We start from the raw sequence: 23,265 nt of genomic DNA, 5'->3' as shown, positions 1-23,265 counted from the left end.
GTTGTAGATTTGCTGGTGTGCTTGGGATCATTTTCCTGTTGCATGACCCAATTTCGGCCAAGCTTTAGCTGTCGGACAGATGGCCTCACATTTGACTCTAGAATACTTTGGTATACAGAGGAGTTCATGGTCGACTCAATGACTGCAAGGTTCCCAGGTCCTGTGGCTGCAAAACAAGCCCAAATCATCACCCCTCCACCACCGTGCTGGACAGTTGGTATGAGCTGTTTGTGCTGATATGCTGTGTTTGGTTTTCGCCAAACGTGGCGCTGTGCATTATGGCCAAACGTCTCCACTTTGGTCTCGTCTGTCCAAAGGACATTGTTCCAGAAGTCTTGTGGTTTTGTTCAGATGCAACTTTGCAAACCTAAGCCGTGCTGTCATGTTCTTTTTAGAGAGAAGAGGCTTTCTCCTGGCAACCCTTCCAAAGAAACCATACTTGTTCAGTCTTTTTCTAATTGTACTGTCATGAACTTTAACATTTAACATGCTAACTGAGGCCTGTAGAGTCTGAGATGTAACTCTTGTTTTTTTTGCAATTTTTCTGAGCATTGCACGGTCTGACCTTGGGGTGCATTTGCTGGGACATCCACTCCTGGGATGATTGGCAACTGTCTAGAATGTTTTCCACTTTTTGAATAATCTTTCTCACTGTAGAATGAAGGACTTTAAATTGTTTGGAAATCGAATTATAACCCTTCGCAGATTGATGGGCAGCAACAATTGCTTCTCTAAGATCATTGCTGATGTCTTTCCTCTGGCATTGTGTTAACACACACCTGAAAGCTCCAGACCAGCAAACTTCTAAAACTTCGGCTTTTATAGAGTTGGTCACACTTGCTGATGATCAATGAATCAAGGGCATTTGATTAGCAGCACCTGTCTGCTACATAGCATCTTAATTCCTATGGAAGCAGTAAGGGTGTACTTAGTTTTTCACACACAGCTTCTCCATTTTGGCTTTATTTTTGTTAAATAAATCATGACACTGTGTAATGTCATGTGTTGTTGTTCATCTGAGGTTGTATTTACCTAATTTTTAGACCTGCTAAGGAACAGATGATTGTTATTATGTCCTGATATGTAAAACCATGGAATTCTTTTTCACACACCTGTATTTATATTACTGGCTATGCATTGTATCTAATGGCTGTGCTAAAAAGCTGTGCAATGCAGTAAGCATAAGCGTATAAGGGTCCATGTCGAAATGGATTTGAAGCAAAAAATGGCACGGTGTGCTCATTTGCATGTTATTCCCCAGAATCCCTTGCTGCAGTGGAAGCACTGTATGCTGGGTGATGGTGAAAGGCAGGGTTGCAGACGTGTGTGTGTGTGTGTGTGCGCGCAGTTGATGTTTATATCTGCAGGTGACTGGAGGTTTACACATATGCACCTTGACTTTTAGCAACCCTCATCTCTTATCTTTTAGAATTTCTTTCCAGAACAGATGGTTGCTTGGTGTCAACAATCAAACGGCAGCATCCCCCAGTCCCAGTTATTGCAGGTAATTACAGCCCATTTGGGCCCTCATCAAAAATGACACATTTGTAAGCTTTTTAAAATCCTACTGCCCAGTTTGTGACTTCAGAGCATGCATGAGACCAAGGTAGTGGTGGCGGGGGAGAGCAGTAACCAGTATAAAACTATACTGAAGTGATGCAACAATACTAGGTAAATAAAATGTATACATTTGCGTAGTGGTGTTGACTATACATGGACTTTTTCAAAATGAAGTTTTTCAGAAAATGAGCCATTTATCACTGCTTTGTTTTGGAAACGTTGCATTTTTTTCCCCCTCATTAGTAATCTTCCTACACTTTCTGCTGCTCTACAGGGACAGCTTCCTGCTTTATCAGCAATTGGAATAAACATTTAATGAAATATGGCAGTCATTTCTCTTTAGAGACTTTTTTTTTTTTTTTAACTTTGTCATCAGGGACTGAGCTGTTTAATTTTTCCAGTTCCCACATTCCTCTGAGGCTTTGGGAGAAAATTTCAAGACACCGAGATTCAAAACAAATCGAATCCTTCCAATCTAGTGCAGTTTCCAATGGAAGACTTAATTCACCACATCAACTCTTCTATATTGAAATTAGCATTCACCTGTTGCTTCCTTTTTTTTTTTGATGCATGTAGTTCCCTCCACTGCAAATGATTTCTTGTCTGCTAATTTTATGAATCCAGACTAGTAATCAAAATTTTATTTCCAGCACATGGCAAATAGTGAATAGCCAGCTGTTTGTTTATTTTTATTTTCCTTTGTGCCCTGCAGTGAAATGGGATCACACATTCCCCACGCATTCGTACTTTAGAACCCCCTCGGAAGTATATAACAAGCCCCAGTGCTACATCCAATATGACAAATTATATACTGTAGTTCACTTCTTTTCTGTTTTTTTTTTCCTATTCATCAGTGAGGGTCATTTAGTCTAGTTCTTTGGCCAAAGCATTTGAAGCTTGCAAACCACGCCATGATGATCCCTCTTGAAAGTTGTAACACTACTGCCCCTCTGGATTCATCTTTCAAGGATACTTCAATGTCTTGATTAATCTTGCTAACATTAGGTTACATGATAGATGTTGCATTTTAATCGGCACACCCATCTAATAATTTTATACAGGGGGAGGAAAAAATGAAGCGTGTGTGTTCCCAATTAAGTTTTTAGGAAGGCTAGTGGTGACCTTTTTATATTGCCTGTGCACGTTTTATTTACACATTATGCAGCAGTGCTAAAAACTCTAGTCTAAAGTTCATTCAGTTCTGTTGAATCATCTCCTGCTGCTTGAGCTTTTGAGCGTACTTGGCATTAATATTGGCACTGGACATTACACAGTTGTGTAATTTGTAAACTCTTTGAAGCATTTGCTGATACAGGTAAGAATAGTGATATGCACAATGGCAGAGATCTTGCCTGAATGTTTGGAGCTGGAATCAAAATAGCAAGGTTTTCTTTTACAGGATGGTGCCTTAAACAGTAGCACAACCAACAAAATCTACAGCTCTGTATACTGACTCCTTGCGTTCCAACCCAGAGGGAGTTGCTAGAACCTTGCTTGCACTGTGCATTTCCAGAGTCCACCCTATAAAATAATTGAAAGCTGTTAATGGGGCCTTTCATTAATCACACATCATTCTGCACACTCCAGGCAAACTGCTGGGGTGAAACTTACTATCCTTTTCTCTTTACATCTGACACGATGACCATTGCAAAGGGGGAGTCACCTGCCTACTTTTTATTTGTCAGTTGTTTCATCGTAAAATAGTGATCGATTAATGTATCTTTCAAAATGTTCTGCTAATGATGATGGGATTTATGTGGAAACATTTAAGTCTCCGAACCGTGCAATATCAAGCTGATGGTATTGACCATGCCAAGCTTTACCTTGTTTCAGTTTCTGATAATTTGGAATCAACTCTTAAAAAGTAAACTCAAAGACCGATCATACTAGGCCACTATGATTACCAGGAGTATCGCCAGACTAGGTTGTCTTCTTTTAACATTGTTTAGTAGGTACTGTACCAGACTGCAGTAAATTCCCCCCCATCCCATTAGAGCAGTGGTTCCCAGCCTGTTTTACATTGTGTACATCTTGCTAGAAAATTAATTAAAATTAATTTAAGTGAATTAATCTTCCTGCCTACTATTCAGACTATTGCTAACACAACTGTTTGACTGATCCCAGGCAGTATAGTGTCCTAAGCTTGTGGGAGGAACACACACTTGATAAGGTGCAAAACTGCACCTTGGTGTGTGCTGACAGCATAGGTGGTTAGCGGTCAATTGCTGCTGGTGCTTCCAGAGTAATGCCCCACAATGCCTTGCTGCTGTAGATGCAAAGCATAGTGGGGACTGACATTGAAAGCTGCTGTAATTGACAACCCACGGCAAGGCACAGTTTGTGGCCTTAGTAAGTGTGCAGTCCTCACACTGGCTCAGGAACCACTGTACTGGCAGGGATCCGCCATTACATTTTTTCTTTTTTTTGGCTGACCCATTTGAGACGCCTTACAAATCCCTAGTGGCTCGCAAACCACCTGCATTCGGCTACCTACTACTGTACTTGGAGATTTCCTTTTAATTAAATATCACAGTTTGAGAGGCCTTCTACAGAGCTACGTAGTATGTCCCTTATAGTAAACTTTTGAAAAAACAACTATGAATGTCCTAATACAATTTCACAGAGGAATAAAAATAGAGTTTTGGGTTTACTTTTCGGTGCCTCTTGGAAGTGCAGACAGCCTTTGCAAAAACTGCATTGCATACAAAATATCTGTTTCAGTCCAAATGGTCCTTAATCAGGGAGACATTTATAGTGATCGTACAGTGCTATTTATACCCACATGGACCGAAACATTGGATTTATTTAGAGATGTAATACAATATACTTCGTTTTTGCAAGCTCGTGAATCCTTTTTTACTTAATACATAACCAGCCATTTATTCATTTTCCCTTTTTGCAGAATTTTTTAAACACCAATAGCTGTCCTGAAATTCAAGGCTTTTTACACGTGAAAGAACTTGGCAAGAAATCGTGGAAACGACTGTTTGTGTGTCTTCGGCGGTCAGGGCTATATTGCTCCACAAAAGGAACATCAAAGGTAAAATTCCTATTTCATAGCTGCAAACCTGAAGTCCTTGCATAACCCGATCTGTTTCTAACTTAATTATTTTCTAAATCTTCAGTTTTTGTTGAATTTTCACCTGTTTATTGTTTATGAATGGCAGTGGCCATTTTAAACTACCGAGGAGGTTAATAAACAGCAGCTGTTGTCTCCACAATGCAACAACCGAATTTAATAAGGGTGGTAATTATAAATACAAGCACTAAACTTGATGGTAAAAAAAATAACATTTAGATGTTGTGAAGCAGAGCAGATTGCTATGTTAAATATAAAATTATGAACCCACAGTAACCACAAGTCTTTCCTGTGCTAGCAGTTTTCCTGAGATATGTTTTGAAGATTCTATTTTCGGGAAAGTCCCAAAATAGGGTTAATTTCTAACTTGAATGAGTTCCAATTACTTGGATGTGATGGATTCTAAAACAATGATCTTTGCTGTACTGTACGTTGTATGCATTGGGGGTTCTTTAGAGCAAGACTACTGCTGCCTTTCTACTGGGAACACCCAAGTTTTGGAAATATTAAACATTGACACAGGAATTCAAATTGGCCCCCAACACGAAACTTCCTTTCAATGACTAATGAAAGTTTGCAGAGAGCAGATGAAGGGTTCAAACAGATCTAAGAAAATACCGCTGTAACACTTCCAAAACTTCTCCACATATACTGTCGCGGCCCCTTTAATCCTCCTGCTTACCCGTAAAAATGCGGGGATGTTCTCCGTTTGTCACGGAGTTTCCCGTGCGGCGGCCGCATCATCAGACAAGCGCTAATGGCGCTTTTCATTAAAAGCGCCCGCGGCACGGGAAAACAGCAGAAAAAACGCCGCATCTGCCCGCGTTTTTAAAAAGCCCGCGATGGCGGCCGCAGGAGGTTAAAGGCGGCCGCCACTGTAGAAAACAATTTTGTTTTTGTAATGAAATTTGTGGTGAGGATTTAAAAAAGATAAATGATGGCAATTTTGATCTCGACTTTTCTCTATTCTTTTTCCGAACATAATGTCGACACCATGTTTTAAGGCGATCTTTACGATTAGATAAATGTCTATATGTAAACCAAGTGTATTTACACTTGGTCTGCAATATCAATGTTGGTTAGTTAATTTTATTGTTTAGGTTACAAAATCTTAACTAGCAAAAAGTAATATTGGTGCCAGGTACCTGACGGCTTTTTGTAATCTGTAAAAAATCAAAAAGGAGGAATGCACTCTGGTAAATGCAAAATGATCAGAAAATATATATTGCATATTTGAATGCTCAAATGAAATTTTTTTTGTTGCTAATCTTGAATTTATCAGAATATCTGCCCTTCTTTGATTTCTACCTTAAATTTCGCAGTTTGGAATTACTTATGGAATAAACTATAAAATACACTGTTTGCAGTAGTTTTCTCCAAATTTATAGTTTGCCTATATCGCTGACTGCTACTTAACTGAATCTTGTAATAAACCTTGAATTTAATTGGTTATCTGATCTAAAACAAAGTACTGTAATTGCTTGCGTGCTAATGGTCAAACTTTTAAAAAGCAATATATAGAATTATATTGTGTTATTGGATGCTTTAATATTTCAGAGCACAATATAACATTCTTTATTTTCACAGGAACCAAGACACTTACAGGGAATATCGGACCTAGAAGATAGTAATATTTATTCATTGATAACCTGTAAGAAGCTCCACAGTTCGCCAACAGATTTTGGATTTTGTGTTAAGGTATTTCCAGCAATGTTGTTCAAATTGGACATCAGAGAAGACTTGTTCAAATTCCCACAAACGATTTATTGAATTACATATTTTAGAGCTGCACTTTTCCCCATTTCCAATAGGTTCATATGAACTGGATGAGCATTCCTGAAATCTGTATGTGTTGATGTACTTAAAACTACCAATCGGACCAAAAAAATGAGGTCTGACTATATCAACATTTTAGTCCAATAAAAACACATACAATCGCACCAAAAATAAGGTTGGAAACCAGTGGTTTAAGGCAGGGGGGCGCAAACATTTTTTCCTGCGCCCCCCCTGCCGGCAGTTCCCCTCTCTCCGCGCCCTGCTTACCTCGGCTCTGGTGGCATGACGTCATATTGCCATAGCAACGTGACGTCACATGACCCAAATGACGCCGCGTTGCCATGGTGACGCGTCTAAGCCGCCGGAGCCAAGATAAGTCAGGTTTACAGAGGCCCTGCAGCTGCCCCGTCACTTAATTTAAGTGCCTTCGGGAAGCGTGTGGGGCCTCTGTAAACCGCACCCCCCCCCCCCCCCACAGTCAGTCTTGCGCCCGCCCTCCCCCGGGGGTCGCGCCCCCCACTTTGCGCACTACAGGTTTAAGGAACCCTATCATTTATATAGTGAAATTCGGCGGAACCCCAACCCACTCTAATTGTATGTTTGAGATCATATCCATTGTGTATATCCACAAGTGATATAAAATAAGTAAGAAACAAGTGTTAAATAATTTGTCATTTATATGTGACTAATAGTGATGCAATATCTATTAAATGAGTGCACAATAAGTAATATCCAATGGGGGGGGGGGGGGAGTGCAGCTCAAAACACTTCATCAGAATTTGCTCCCAAATTCTTGTAATGTAGAAATGTTCAGAAAACTTGGAGCACAGGTACCGAAAGGGGAAAGAAGGAAAAAACATTAGTGCAATATGGTTTCTACTATGTAGGTGGAGCGCATACTTTGTGTTGCACCCCCCTGTCTCACTCCCCCCGGCTCTCAGCCCCCCCCCACCCCCCGCCTACCTTTGTCCGCGTCAGATGACGCTGCGGGGTCATGTGACGTCACGTGACCCGTAGCATCATTTGACCCCTGTGATGTCACGTCACATGGCGCCGCGTTGCCATTGTGACGTATCAGAACTGCTGAATCCCGGTAATTAAACAGTTACAGAGGCCTCACGCGATCCCCCGGCATTAAATTAAATGCCTGGGGGAAGAGCGCGGGGCCTCCAACTGCCCGCACCCCCCCTCCCAGAAAAATCTCCTGCCACAACTTTGCGCACCGCTGCGGTAGAGTATAGCAGCGTAAGAATTGCACTCACATTTTGGATAAAGTAAACAGGCATATATCTATTGCAGCAAGGTATTGGTTAATGTGGTCTTTGAAAATCTGCTTCAAAGCGTCTCAGAATAAGCAACAAGAAATCATACAACAGTGTTGTGATGGATATATGCCAGATTAATTTATCCAAAATGTGAGTGCAATTCATATGCTGCTATACTCTACCTACATGGAAGAAATAATATTGCACTATTGATTTCCTTCTTTCCCCTTTCGATACCTGTCAGCCCCAAGTTTTCGGAAGATTTCTACATTGTAAGGAACCCCACCCCTCTCTAATAGTGTGTCTGAGATCCGATGCATTGTAAATCTTCTGTATTTGGTACAACTTTAAAATGGCCTGAAATTTGCAAGGACCCCTTTAGGGATGCCCGGGTAACACAAGGGCTTATAGGAACCCTGGTTGAAATACGCTTCATTAAGCATTGACCTGCCACATTTTTACATTTGTTGAAGAGGCTTTTTTTGGCGAGAAGTTACACCCTTATTCTAGTGCACCCTTTTTCTACACCTTATACATCTGGGGGCTGGTGGTCAGGCACAACATATAAGTGCCCCTCGATGTAGCTTAAATGTAATGCCGTTTGGGCTGTCCATGGCACAACCAGAACAAAATGGCTCTACCTCCCCTTCTTATCCCAATTCACTAAGTTGGTAACTTATCACACTACCATTAATAAATGTCTGTGGGTAACTAATAAAATGCCAGTCTTGTATGACACTGGTTAAACTCAAACACAGGCAGCATGGTCGTGCCACCAGGAAGCGAATCAACTACCTGTACTGTGTAAGCCCTTTTTACAGGAGTACAGTTGGTATGTAAGGGCATCCGATGGTAGCATCATTTTATTTTTATTTATTTTTTATTTCTACATTTCTAAACCTAAAGAGTAAGGAATTGGGATAACAAAATGAGCCCATGTTGAAAATGATTTTATATTGATCTACTGTAAATTCCTTGCAGCCCAACAGAGTGAGAAATGAGTTGAAGGAGCTTCGGTTTCTGTGTGCAGAAGATGAGCAAAGCAGGACATGTTGGATGACTGCATTCAGGCTATTGAAGGTGCCATGTTTTAATAATGTAACAATCTGCTTCCTACTGTTACTAGGAAATGTGCTAACTCACATTGAATGCTAAGACAGTGTTAGATTAATAGAAATGCATGTGGGGGAAAAAAAAACTAAATTGGTCCACCTACCATTTCATAGACCTATATCAGACAATATATAGACCTATATTAAACAAATTGGCGTCCAGAAAATGATGTACTTGCCCTGCACGCGTTATAATTTCTTTTGAAGTAAAAAGGTTTTCAAAGGGATTTCTCACGGTGCCTAGTATCTGTATGATGGGATCTCCCACGAACCGTCACTGCTTCCAGTTTTTCATCCAGAAAAAGATATACGCATTCTTAAGTGAAAAGGTCTTTTAGACTATTGATTGAATATGCCGAAGCTAGATGAGCACAACGTTTCTTGGTGTTATTCCTTACTCAGGTGCAAAGGATTAACACCTTGAAATGTAGGTGCTCTGTATCTTTTGTATATTTAATCAATGGTCTTAAAAAACCTTTTCTACTGCATACTAGTGCATATATCTTTCTCCTGGTGAGAAACGGTAAACAAATTGAAGCCTGCAGCGCCACAAGCTTAGATCTTTGAAATCTGTCCTACTTAGCCCAGTAACATTCAATAGCAAAACTTAATGGCACGGACAGATTAACACTGTGGGGGGGGGGGTCTGATTCAGAAGCATGAACCCCCCCACCTGCAGCGCTATGGGTAGTCACTGTCCCCTACACCAAACATCTTGAGCTTTGCGCCCCCCTGCCGGGGAGCCGCAGCGTTTCCGCCCCCTCTCCCAATGACTCGGCGTCAAATGGCGTCGTGGGTCATGTGATGTCACGCCACGGGACCCCGCTACGTCACTTGACGCCGTGTTGCCATGGCGATGTGTCGCCGAAAACGCGCAGTGAACAGGTAAGTGAATTAGTGGCCTCACACCTCCCCCGGCATTTCATTTAAGTGCCGTGGGGAAGAGCGCGGGGCCTCTGTAACCGCTCGCCCGTGCGCCCCCCAGATTGCGCACCGCTGCCCTACACAGATGCTGGCCACAGCAAGTCTTGCTACATCTGTATCACATTTTTTTGTGCCCCCAAAATTAGATTTTTGGTAAAAGGCAAAACATATTTATGTGCACTTTAATAATTTTTCACCTTTCACAGTTGGTAGTCAGTATTTTACACAAAATTAGGTACTTTAGAAAAGTAAAAGTTCAACATTGTTAGACTAGCTAAAAGTTCTTGCTTTCTCTTTAGTATTTTTGCTGGCAGCAAAAACATAACCACCGTATGTTATAAACTTTTGATCTTCTTCCTCTACAGTATGGGATGCTGCTTTATCAGAATTACCGAATTCCTCAGCAGAAGAAAAACGTGCACACAAACTTCCCTGCGCCAGTGGTATGCATTGTGATTACTCTGTAGCAACAACTGTTTTACCTTTTATAATGTATACATTTATTAGTGTGTTCATTATAATATTGAAGATGCCATTCCACCTACTGACTGTGAACTTGCAAAAGGAAGATTTTGCTCTCAGGAGCAATTTGATGCAACAATCCCCCTTGGAAATGAAGTTCCATCATAAACTGATAATGTGCTGATCCATTGATTAGTATACATTTCTTCGATAGTTCCCCACCCCCCCTTATTTCACTGGCGTTGGCTGTTAACAGGACATCTTCAGTTGCCTTAATGTGTGAATGGTAACGGCCATTTTCAGCACAGGCACATTTTCAGCAACTGATTCCTCCTTAAAGCAACTACCGGAATTTGTAAACGGTGGCATTGCTAACATCCATAAAAGGTGTTAAATTTTTTTTAAAAAAAGGACTGTTGTAATGATGAGGAACTGCTGCTTTAAAGATAAAATTCGTGATATTAGGTTTGATATGCCTTTTTTGACTTCTATGTTGGCCTCATTTTTCCAACCTACTGATGTGACTCCAGCTGGATGTTTATAGGTGGTCAGATTTTCTTTAGTTCAAGGCTGGAATAAACAAATCTACTAGTAACGATGTGGAGCAATGGTTGAGTGGGGAAAATTTCAACAATCCATGTACGCATGCATGATGTTAATGCAATGCATTACAAGTGTGCCTATAAAAGCTACAGTTACTGGCGCCAAACATATTTACACCAACCTAGAAAGTTATGTTTTGGCTTTTCAGAGAAGTGTATCTGAAAATTCCTTGGTTGCAATGGACTTCTCTGGACAGACTGGAAGAGTAATTGAAAATCCAGTGGAGGCCCAGAGTGCTGCAATGGAAGAGGGGCACGCTTGGAGGGTAATTATCAAACTACAAGCTCTAAAGGAGAATTAAGTTACGATAGGAGGACGATTTCAAGCCTAAATAATATATATAATCTGGATAGAATTTGCCTAATGGTCCAGTTAAGTACCTTTACACTGTGTGCTTCATAAAATCAAGGTTATCTTGTCTCTTTCCATTGCCCTAATGCAGTGTTTCCCAACTCCAGTCCTCAGGGAACCCCAACAGGTCAGGTCTTAATGATATCCCTGCTCTAGCACAGGTGGGTCAATCAGCGGCTGGGTCATTTTGACTGAGCCACCTGTGCTGGAGCAGGGATATCCTTAAGATCTGACCTGTTGGAGTTCCCTGAGGACTGGAGTTGGGAAACACTGCCCTAATGATCACGTAACTTTTATCCTAATCAGTTACCCAGTATTGCCTGCAGTCAGGGTTAGAAGAAAATGAATTACTGTAACTTTTTGTATCTCATTAGAACCCAAGAGGTTTATTTGTGCAGTAGTGCTGATTTGGGCACTAGTGAATGGAAATGTCCATTCAAGTCGTGTGTGTGTGTGTGTGTGTGTGTGTGTGTGTGTGTGTGTGTGTGTGTGTGTGTGTGTGTGTGTGTGTGTGTGTGTGTGTGTGTGTGTGTGTGTGTGTGTGTGTGTGTGTGTGTGTGTGTGTGTGTGTGTGTCTGTCTATCTCTCTATCTCTATCCATACATATGCACTCTATATATCCTGTGACTTATAAAAATTATTCGACAAGACTGAACTTGAACCGATTACTTGTTTTGTTTCACTTCACACTAGTATCACTCCAGATATCTTTCTCAAGTTCAATTGATACCACCTGTAATCCATTTATAGTACAGTATGTATAATCCATAATGTATGCTTACAATCTAAATAGTATACTGAGAGAAATTTAGAGGCAACAGGCAGGATGAAAAGAGGGAAGATATGGACAATGGTGGTGGTCTTGAAAATAGGTTGGCCAAAATTATGCTTAAAATGAAATGGAAAACTGCCAGAGCTAAGAGCAGTTAAAGATTTGAATGAGAATGGAAACCAGGGTAGAAGTGCAGGTTTTAAGGAGATGAAAAGTAATGTGGTTGAAGCTGTATGTGGTGGAGGTTGAGTAGAAGCTGTGGTGCTGCTTCCTCTAACCGAAGCAAAGGTGTCCAATGTGGCAGGAGGAAGATTAGGAAGAAGTGTTCCCTGAATTTCCTATGAAGCACAGCAGTAAATACCTAAACAGTTGTGTATTACGATCCATGAGGGACTGTGAACATTGGTACAAAATGTAAGCTCCAGTTCTCAGTTGGCTTGGCCCTTAAAGCTGGAATAGTCTCATTCAGGCACTAGGAATATCACTCATTCGTGAAGTCATTCATTGGAAAGCAGTCCAATTCGTTTTGATCTCCAGTGACCTATTTCAGATTCTGGATTGGCTTGAGCTAAAAACTCAGAATTAATTCTGTTTTACATTTTCTTTGAGGTTGAATGCCAAAAACAGATTTTAAGATTTTAACTTTTTTTTTCCCCCAGGTAATGAGTCATAACTCAAAATGTATATAAAATCTATTGTTTCTCATAATATAAACCTAAAGTTGACATTGTAACTGAAGTTGGCCTTCAAGATTTGGTGTTAAACCCTGTTTGTATTAATTATACTGTTGGATAATATTGCTTAAGCTTGTCTGATCCAGGATTAGCTTAGCTTGCTTCAACTGGTTCCTCTGAGCTGATCTGTGGTCCTCTTCCATGGCTGACCACATCGCATTTTGTATCCAGTGGGCAAATGTTCTTGCCCAGTTGCATCATGTCTCATTGCTCAAGAACCATGGGGTCCCCAGACAAGCGACACACATTGCAGCTTTAAGTGATGTAATCATTTGCAATCTCCACCATCTACTGCTAGTTTTTATGTCTTGCAGAAACGCAGTTCACGCATGAATGTCTTGGGTAGCCAAAGTCCACTTCATCCTTCTGCGCTCAGCACAGGTAAATAGTTTATTTATTTTAAACCAAAATCCTATTTCCTTTTAGTTACATTTCATTTGAAAGTTAAATTCAGGATATATTTTAACAGCTTACTTGAGAAACACAATTTAACTAACAAAATGGCAGAGTAAATCATATCTGTATTGGCGTTGCTTCCTGATGAGTAGGGATGGGCAATGACTTCTCCCAAGGTTGCAGCTGTGGTTATTTTTTTTTCTTCTATTAAACCATGCTTTTTTGTGCACTTGGCAAATCTTTGTTTGTTACAGTTGCAAATGTAATTTTTTTTTAAATTTTAAAATATAAAGCTACCAAGCAGTAAAATTCTAACTTTCTATCTATCCACACATACAGTATACACACATATACACATGTGCACATATATACATATGCACATACACACACAGTATGGTTTTGAAACAAAAGGTGGTACTGTGCTCATTTGCATGTCATTTCCCAGAATCCATTGCTGCAGTGGAAGCACTGTGTGCTAGGTGATAATGAAGAAAGGCAGGGTTGCAGACCTGTCTAAGACATGCAAATGAGCACACTAATATTTCCATTTGATATATATATATCTATATCTATCTATCATCGACCATGTTTGCTCAATATTTTGTCAATGATATAGATCTATCTGACAAAATATTGTGCAAACATTGATAAAGTGAACTCTGTATTAAGTCGCACTACAGCAGTGCTTCATTATATAGCCTGATGTCCTTCAGTGTTTTGGGTTGTTGTTTACCCGGTCTAATATAAATGCTTCTCCTTTCTGTCATCCAGTAATTCATAAGACACAGCACTGGTTCCATGGCAGAATCTCTAGGGAGGAGTCGCAAATGATCATTAAACAACAAGGGCTTGTGGATGGGTAAGGAAAAACTGCTGCATGTACTGTAGAAAAAGGGTGCACTGGTGATTTTTCACTACAGGATGTTGAACTGAAATGCCTTCTCTTCCCAAGTGGCGTAACCGATTTGCTATATAGGCTTTTTTTGCAACATGGCAATATGTAAGGTGCGATACCTTAATCGGTGTATGATGCAAGCAACAATATTAGAAGGATCATCCACCTTTTACAGATGTAGCAAGCCTTGCTGTCCCCAGTGTCACTGTGATGCTGGGTACAGTGTCTGCCACGATCGGAGGGGGGGGGGGTTCTGGATTGAATCCCCTGCAGTGTTAACCCGTCCAGTTTGTGGAATCATGAGTGGCCGCAGCAATACAAACCGTAAGGCTTACTCTATCTGTATGTAGCCATGTCTGGTTTCGGCTACTAATCTGCCCCGACTAACTTACAAGTCCTGGTATCAGTGCAGGCAGTGTTTTGTCCAATCTGGGTTTTCCCCTGCAGTAGCAGCTCCCTTGAGTGCCGGGGGGGGAGAGGTTGAAGGGGCTAGGCCTGTGTTCTGCCTAATCCTGGGCTTAGACCTTTGGAGAATTGGATGAAGCTCTTACAGGAGTTTGTGTTGATGTTACTGTTAGTTTTGAAGATTGTTCAAGGGTAGCCGTTGCTTTTGAAGGTTGTGATGGTACTTAAAGTAGGAAAGCAATGTTATTTGCCTTGTGGATTGCCGTCTCCTTTCCCTTAGAATTTCTTTATAGCATGCAATCCCGTTTAGAAGGCTTGCATTCACTTTAAAACTTCTTTCGAAATGTGGATCCATCCTCTCAAATGCTGCCATCCCCGTTCCTATACAGTTGATAGCTTCTTCTAATCGCTTGGTTGTCATTTCTCCAGGGACAGCAGGACTATCATCAGGATGGAACTCCTCTTTGCAAAACATCCTTCTTTGCTCATCAATCAGAAGAAGATCTTTGTCTGTTAGGGTCTCGTCATGAGATATAAGCAATCCTTTTACAAGTCTAATTCCCTTGCCATTTCCACAACATTTGTAGTAGCATTCTCCACTGGATTCTCAAAGTCTTTAAAATCATCCATAAGTGTGGGAATTGGCTTCCTCCAAACACCTTTCAATGTTTATTCTTTAACTTTCTCCCATACATCTCTAATAGTTTTTGTACCATCCAAAATTGTGACGCCTTTCCAAAATGCTTTTAATTTATTTTCTCTATGCCCAGCTAATGTGTCACTGTTGAAGGCATCAATAGACTTAGCAAAAGTTCTCCTTAGGTGATAGGATTTAAACACTGCAATTAAACCTTGGTCCAGCAGGTTGCAGCAATGAAGTTGTATTTGCAGGTAGAAACATAAATGTTATCTCCCTGTACAAACCAATTAAATCTTTAAGATGGCCTGGGGCAGTGTCTGTAAGAAGTAAAATCTTAAGAGGAATGTTTTTTTCTCTTGCAATAAGCCTCAACTGTAGGTTAAACCTACAGTCTGTGAACCAATTTGAGAAAAGATTGCCAGTCATCGAAGCTATTAGATTTTTAATAAACATGGAGGCTAGCTTTTGCATAGTTCTTTAGTGCCCTAAGATTTTCTGATCGATACATCATCATAGGCTGTTACTTGTAATCACCAGCTGCAAGAGTAAGGCCGTGCGTATAGTGCCCTTGTCGCGTCGCCCAAAAACAAATGCATTGCCGCCGCGTAAGCCGATTTTGGAAGCTAGCAATATTTGATTTTTCAAGGGCTGTCGCAACATGCCCTGAATCAATCAAATGCCAGTGAGGCCGCCGCAAAGCGAAATACAGGCAGTCCTCGTTTTACAACGCTTCGCTTTACAACGAATGGCTTATCCAACGCTATGCAATGCATACCTATATTCATTTTTACAATGCCAAAATGGCATATCCAACGCTCTTACGACGCTTTGCAACGTTGTGTGTGTGTGTGTGTGTGTGTGTGTGTGTGTGTGTGTGTGTGTGTGTGTGTGTGTGTGTGTATATATATATATATATATATATATATATATATATATATATATATATATACACACATACACATACACATTCGCATAAACAACGTTGCAAAGTGTCGTAAGAGCGTATATATATTATACTATATAGTATATTATACTATATAATATATTATTTTTTATATTATATATATATAATACAGTATATACACTATATAATTTGTGTGTGCTGCATATCTTATTGCCTGCATAAAATATTTGGTGTATTTTAGTGTTAAAAATGCCTTCAGGAACGGAACCTTTCATTTAAACAGTGTTCCTATGGGAAAACGTGTTTCGCTTTACAACGCCATTTTGAGTAAAGCATTGAGTCGGATAACCGAGGACTGCCTGTATAACTTTCGCTAGCGGCGAAGGCAGACGTTGCCCGTCGCGGGCACTATACGCACTGCCTTATCCTGTCTTTTGCAGCTTAGAAGCAGGCATTGACTTCTCTTTAGCAATAAGTCGTAGACAGCATCTTCCAATGTAGGCCCGTTTCATCCACGTTTAAAATCTGCTGCTTAGAATATCCACCTTCTTCGATCTTGGCAAGCTCACATGTATAACTTTCTGCAGCTTCTGTATCAGCACTGGCTGCTTCACCCTGCACTTTGATGTTGTGGATATGGCTTCTTGCCTTAAACTTGTTAAACCAGCCTCAGTTGCTGCTGATAAATTCGAAGCTAGCAAAGTAACCTCTGTCAGTCTTCATAGTATTGAAGAGGCCTTGCCCTGGGTGATGGCTCGACTTAAAGGCACTGTGACTGGTTTGATCTTCAATTCCTATCACTAAAAGATTTTTCATGTTAGCAATAAGGCTATTATGTTTTCTTATACCTTTCGTGGTCTCTGGTGTAGCACTTTAAATTTCCTTCAACACTTTTTCCTTAACATTCACAATTGTGCTAAGTGCATGACGAGCCAAACCTAGCTTTCTGCCAATTTTCAGCCATAGACATACCTTGCTCACTTGCTTTAAATGCCAAGTTCGAGATGATTAAACTAAGAAGCTTACGACTTCTTTTTTTAACACTAATATTAGATGCCATTGTTCAGTACAGTACTGTAATTAACACAACAAATATTTTATGTACTGAACCTTTGAAAACAGAGATGCAGAGATGCAGAGCTGTAAACTGACTGTTTCGCTGACAAATGGCATCTGGCCAGGCGAATACGGATGCGCACGCGCAAAAACTGTTGCTTAGTGACAGCTGGATACTCAGCTGCTGAGCATGCTGAAAATCGCTGGAAAAACATAACAAGCGCCGAACCCAAAGAATGTGTATACATTTGGAAACGCAGTATGAGTGGAGTGCAGAGAAGCGGGACCCTACTGTATTGGGGTTTCCCACTTGATCTGTGTTGAGAACTTTGAAGTACAAATGGTAAATGCTACAGTTTACAAGCACACAGGTTCTCATATTTCCTTGTCACTGACCGCTTCAGTTTTTATAATTGTGAGGATTACCGTATTTGGCACCATTCTTTAGCACTTTAAGATGATTTACATTTTAAAAATGACAACAAAATCACATTAGAAAAATAAGTCCCTAATCTTTGTGGGGTGCCAGTGGACGATCCAGGAGAACCACACCAGCTCACATACACATAACAAAGGCCCACCGCACTCCATCCAAAAAGACGTGTGTGACCCATATATTGCTATTTTCTTAATAAATTCATGTTAGGAAGATTATATTTTTGGCCAACTACAATTAGTGAACTTTTGGTATGGTTTACAGGTACCATATCCAGTTAATCATTTTCTTCTATGTAAGGAATACAATTATTTTTATTTGTTCGGTGATGGTTTTCTTGCAAAGGAATACAGATTAGTCTAGTTCAGTGTTTCCCAACTCTAGTCCTCAGGGAATCCCAACAGGTCAGGTCTTAACGATATCCCTGCTCCAGCACAGGTGGGTCAATTAGCGCTCAGTCATTTTGACTGAGCCACCTGTGCTGGAGCAGGGATATCCTTAAGACCTGACCTGTTGGGGTTCTCTGAAGACTGGAGTTGAGAAACAATGGTCTAGCATATGAAGCCATTGTCCTTATTCTGTAAAGTGTGATACTGCTGATCTGGCGTTACCACATGGAAAGCACCATTGTGTGCCATCATTATTTCTCTATTGTTTTCAGTCGAGCCCAGGGACATGGAAGCAGTCAACCCAGCTCCAGACTGATGTTTACAAAGCCTTCAGCCTTCTGAAATTCAGCAGACCTGATTCCTTATAACTCCTATAGGAGGAAGAATTTTTTTTTTTCCAGGGATTTATGGGTGCTGGAGAGAAATTCTAGAGCATATTCACTTGATACAAAGTCCTAAGAGAATGTATTTGGGGTCTAAAAGTTTCCTAGATGCTGAGACCAACAGTTGGCTTTATTAAATGTCATACAGGTCATGTGTCAATAAAAGTAAGTCGGAAGGTCCCACAAGAACAGCAAAGTAAGGGTGTATATTCCAACCTGTTCATGGTTCCCAAAGCTACGGGAGGTTGTTGGTTCTGACTTTCAGAAATTGATTGGAGTATTTCAGGTCATTCAAAATTGAGTCACTGAGATAAGTAGTCTACTTCAAGCAGCAGTTGGACGTATTTGCATTAGTCGACGTCAGAGATACATATCTACATGTTTCGATCACTTTATTCCACCAGACATTCTTGAGGTTTTGCATTAGAAATCCACATTACAAGGTTTTTCGCCCTTCCTTTTTGGCTAGTTACAGCCCCAAGAACCTTCACAAAAGTTCTGTCAGTGGTTATTGCTCATCTCCAAAAACAGGGCATCTATGGGCTCCCCCTATTTAGACAATCTTTTGACCAGTGTCTGAAATACATAGGCAGAGAGACATGGAAATCATGGTGGCTACACCATCCAATGGATTGTGAGTATGGAAAAACGATCATTCGTTTCCTCAAACTTTAATTTTCCTTGGGATGGAATTCAAAATGAGCAGGGTTTGTGCCTCGAAGACTTGAGATCAATTTGGTATCAAAGGGCTGTCTAGATCAATATTGGCAGAACAATTTGCAAGACATCTGTGTTTTCACTTTCACCATAGAAGTGTTATGAGCACCTCAGACCCTTGCAAATACACTTTTTTAATCATTGGAGCAATCTGTTGAATTACTCTCCAAATAACTAATCTCTCGCATCTCACCAGAGTGAGCATGAAATGCTGGGAAGATCTTCCAAATTGAACTAAGGTAAAGGAATTAAGAATATTATAATGGAATACAATATATACAGACGGCAGTACACAAGGCATTGGGAGCACTTTTTCAGGGCATGGTCAACAGAAGTCTTCCCATAAAATATATTCGAGATTTGAGCAGTATACCAGGCAATTCTGCAATTTGATTATCTCCTAGAAGTTGCCTTAGTCTTTTCTGACAATGCAACCACAATGGCTTATCTTAACTAACAGGGTGGCATGAGACGCAAGCAATGATTCATTTCAAAGATTCTTCTATGGGCAGGGAATCATGTTTCCAGCTTAAAGGACGTTCATATTGCACAGAAATCCAATACCTTGCAGGCTTATATCGCCATCGAGTCCATCTGGCGAATGTTCTCTAAAGGACATCTTTGACCAAATGTTGGTTCACCTGTCGATCTCATGGTAACCGGCAGCACTACCAAATGTGGAAATACAAAGAGTTGTCTGTGCACAGCCGAACGCAACTAGGGTCAGTATAGCTACAAAAAAAAAAAAAATCTTTATTCCGTGGATAAAAAGGAGGCACAAAAACACTCCAACGCTTTTACATAGTTACATAGTTACATAGTAGATGAGGTTGAAAAAAGACGTACGTCCATCAAGTTCAACCTATGCTAAATTTAGACAACAGATACTTTATTCTATATCTATACTTACTTATTGATCCAGAGGAAGGCAAACAAAAAACCCCATTAAGGGGAAAATTTAATTCCTTCCTGACTCCAAGAATTGGCAATCGGATTAATCCCTGGATCAACATCCTTCCCATGTATACTTATTTGGTATATCCCTGTATACCTTTTCCATCTAAAAAGATGTCCAACCTTTTTTTGAACAAATCTATTGTATCTGCCATCACAGTCTCCATGGGTAATGAATTCCACATTTTAACTGCCCTTACTGTAAAGAACCCTTTTCTTTGTTGCTGGTGAAATTTCCTTTCCTCCAACCTTAAGGGATGGCCCTGAGTCCTTAGTGCTGCCCGTGGGATGAATAGTTCTTTTGAAAGCTCCTTGTATTGTCCCTGAATATGTTTGTATATAGTTATCATATCCCCTCTTAGATGCCTCTTTTCTAATGTAAATAAATCTAATTTAGCTAGCCTCTCCTCATACGTTAGATTGTCCATCCCCTTTATTAATTTGGTGGCTCTTCTCTGTACTCTCTCTAGTTCCATAATGTCTTTTCTTAGGATTGGTGCCCAAAATTGTACTCCATATTCAAGGTGTGGTCTTAGTAATGCTTTGTAAAGGGGCATAATTATGTTTACTTCCCTTCCATCCATTGCCCGTTTGATGCGAGATAAGATCTTGTTTGCCTTTGCAGCTACTGCATGACATTGGGCACTATTGCTAAGGGTGCTGTCTACAAGCACTCCTAAATCCTTCTCCATCAAGGATTCCCCCAATATATCTCCATTTAATTTGCAAGTCGCCTTTTTATTCTTTCATCCCAAATGCATAACCTTACATTTATCTGTATTAAACCTCATTTGCCATTTACATGCCCACGTTTCCAATCTCTCCAAGTCCTTCTGAAGAGAAATTACATCCTGCTCTGATTTTATTACCTTACACAATTTAGTATCTTCAGCAAAGATGGAGACTTTGCTCTCGATTCCAACCTCAAGGTCATTAATAAACAAGTTAAAAAGCAGGTGTCCCAGTACCGATCCTTGAGGTACTCCACTCACGACTTTAGCCCAACCTGAAAAAGTTCCATTTATGACAACCCTCTATTGTCTGTCCTTTAACCAGTTTTCAATCCAGGTGCATATATTATTACTGAGTCCAATTTTCTTTATTTTGTACACCAACCTCTTGTGTGAAACCGTATCAAAAGCCTTTGCAAAATCTAAGTAGACCACATCAACTGCATTACCCTGGTCTAAATTCCTACTTACCTCCTCAAAGAAACAAATAAGGTTAGTTTGGCAAGATCTATCCTTCATAAATCCATGCTGATTATTACTAATAATTTTGTTTTCCATTAGGTATTCCTGAATATTATCCCGTATTAAACCTTCAAGTAGTTTCCCTACTATTGAAGTCAGGCTTACAGGTCTGTAATTCCCCGGGTGTGATCTAGCTCCCTTTTTAAATATAGGCACCACATCTGCTTTACGCCAATCTTGTGGTACTGAGCCTGTGGAAATGGAGTCCTTGAATATTAAATATAATGGTTTGGCTATTACTGAGCTTAACTCCTTGAGAACTCTTGGATGTATGCCATCGGGGCCAGGTGCCTTATTTACTTTAATTTTTTCAAGTCGCCTATGAACTTCTTCCTCAGTTAACCAATTGGTCATTAATATGGACGTTGTGGCTTCCTCCTGTGGCGCTACTATTGAACTTGATTGTTCCCTGGTAAACACAGAGGCAAAGAATTTGTTTAATACCTCTGCTTTTTCCTTATCTCCAATAATCTGCCTACCCATTTCACACTGAAAGGGTCCTATATTTTCTTTTCTCATTTTTTTGTTATTAAGGTACTTAAAGAACTTTTTAGGGTTGACCTTACTTTCTATTGCAATCCTTTTTTCATTATCCATTTTTGCTAATTTAATTGCCCTTTTGCAATTTTTGTTACAGTCCTTATAATTCTGATATGATGTTTCTGTCCCTTCTGACTTAAAGAATCTAAACGACTTCCTCTCCTTGTCCATTTCCTCCCCTACCTGTTTATTTAGCCACATTGGTTTTGACTTATTTCTTTTATACTTATTACCCAAGGGTATACATTGATAAGTGTGCTTTTCTAACAATGTTTTAAACACTGCCCATTTATCTTCTACATTTTCCCTTCAAAAACATCATCCCATTGTATTACTACTAGATTAGACCTCAGTTTATTAAAATCTGCTTTTCTAAAGTTTAAGGTCTTTGTTGAACCCAAGTAATCTGTTTTTTGACAATTTATTTCAAATGAGACCATGTTATGATCACTGTTACCCAAATGTTCCAGGACTTAAATATTTGTTATTACTTCTACATTGTTTGATATGACCAAATCCAGAACTGCCTCTCTCCTGGTTGGTTCCTCAATAATTTGGGTCATATAATTATCTTTAAGCACCCCCAAAAACCTGTTTCCTTTTGTTGTAACACTTATCTCATTGCCCCAGTCTATGTCTGGATAATTAGAATCCCCCATTATGCAAACAGGAACCAGTTTTGATGCCTTCTGCATTTGCAAAAGTATTTTAGCTTCCTCAATCTCACAGATATTTGGTGGTTTATTGCATATTCCCACAAACATTTTCTTTATACTTTTACCTCCACTGCTAATTTCTATCCACAACGTCTCTACATTTTCATCATTCCCTTCATAGACATCATCCCTTGTAATAGGTTTTAGATCTGGTTTAACATATAGACATACTCCACCTCCCCTTCTATTTGTTCGATCCTTCCGAAAAAGAGAATAACCCTCTAAATTAACTGTCCAGTCATGAGTTTCATCCCACCATGTTTCAGTAATGCCTATGATATCATACTGCTCCCTTGTAGCTATTAATTCAAGCTCCCCCATTTTATCTGTCGGGCTTCTTGCATTAGCAAGCATGCATTTAAGTTTTTTTTCAGCCTGTACTATTATCTTATCTGCTCCTTCCTTTCTGCTCCCACTTGGTTTAGTCTTTAGAAGTTTTCTAGTATTATCTCTATTTACTATGGGTATCTCACTGCTTGTCAAACTTGCACTTGCCCCCATTCTACCTCCATACCACCTTGTATCCTCATCTATTCCATTTAGTTCATTATCTGTTTCATTCCCCTCCCCCCTCCATCCTAGTTTAAAATCTCCTCCAACCTTTTTAGCATTCTCCCCCCTAGCACAGAAGATCCCTCTTCATTGAGGTGTAATCCGTCCCTAGAATATAGATGGCACCTCTCAGAAAAGGAGTCCCAGTGCTCTAAAAACCCAAACCCCTCCTTCCTGCACCACTTTCTTAGCCATGCATTAACCTCCCTAATCTCTGACTGTCTCTCTGCAGTAGCGCTTGGCACTGGTAGTATTTCAGAAAATACTACCTTGGAGATCCTTGCCTTAAGCTTTTGGCCTAGATCCCTGTAATCATTTTTTAGGACCCTCCATCTTTCTCTAACTTTGTCATTGGTGCCAACATGTACCAAGACCGCCGGGTCAATCCCAG

The 23,265-nt window shown here is 40.1% G+C and overlaps 1 protein-coding gene across 18 annotated transcripts in view; it reads left to right on the top strand.

Moving 5' to 3' along the window:
* GRB10 (growth factor receptor bound protein 10) overlaps positions 1 to 23,265 on the top strand; it is a 286,718-nt gene that overhangs the window by 243,829 nt on the left and 19,624 nt on the right. For 15 of the 18 annotated variants that reach the window (XM_075586488.1, XM_075586489.1, XM_075586480.1 and 12 more), the window contains 8 exons: positions 1,430 to 1,504; positions 4,463 to 4,600; positions 6,227 to 6,337; positions 8,662 to 8,760; positions 10,082 to 10,159; positions 10,930 to 11,046; positions 12,953 to 13,019; positions 13,806 to 13,893. In XM_075586488.1, the coding sequence (XP_075442603.1) occupies positions 1,430 to 1,504; positions 4,463 to 4,600; positions 6,227 to 6,337; positions 8,662 to 8,760; positions 10,082 to 10,159; positions 10,930 to 11,046; positions 12,953 to 13,019; positions 13,806 to 13,893 (773 nt within the window). The remainder of the gene's footprint in view (positions 1 to 1,429; positions 1,505 to 4,462; positions 4,601 to 6,226; positions 6,338 to 8,661; positions 8,761 to 10,081; positions 10,160 to 10,929; positions 11,047 to 12,952; positions 13,020 to 13,805; positions 13,894 to 23,265) is intronic. The other 3 variants (XM_075586486.1, XM_075586487.1, XM_075586494.1) reach the window with 3 other exon arrangements.

Source organism: Ascaphus truei, chromosome 2 (assembly GCF_040206685.1).
Source record: "Ascaphus truei isolate aAscTru1 chromosome 2, aAscTru1.hap1, whole genome shotgun sequence".
Classification (NCBI taxonomy): domain Eukaryota; kingdom Metazoa; phylum Chordata; class Amphibia; order Anura; family Ascaphidae; genus Ascaphus; species Ascaphus truei.
Note: the sequence above shows the minus strand (reverse complement) of the source record. Positions and strands in the feature narration are given on the sequence as shown.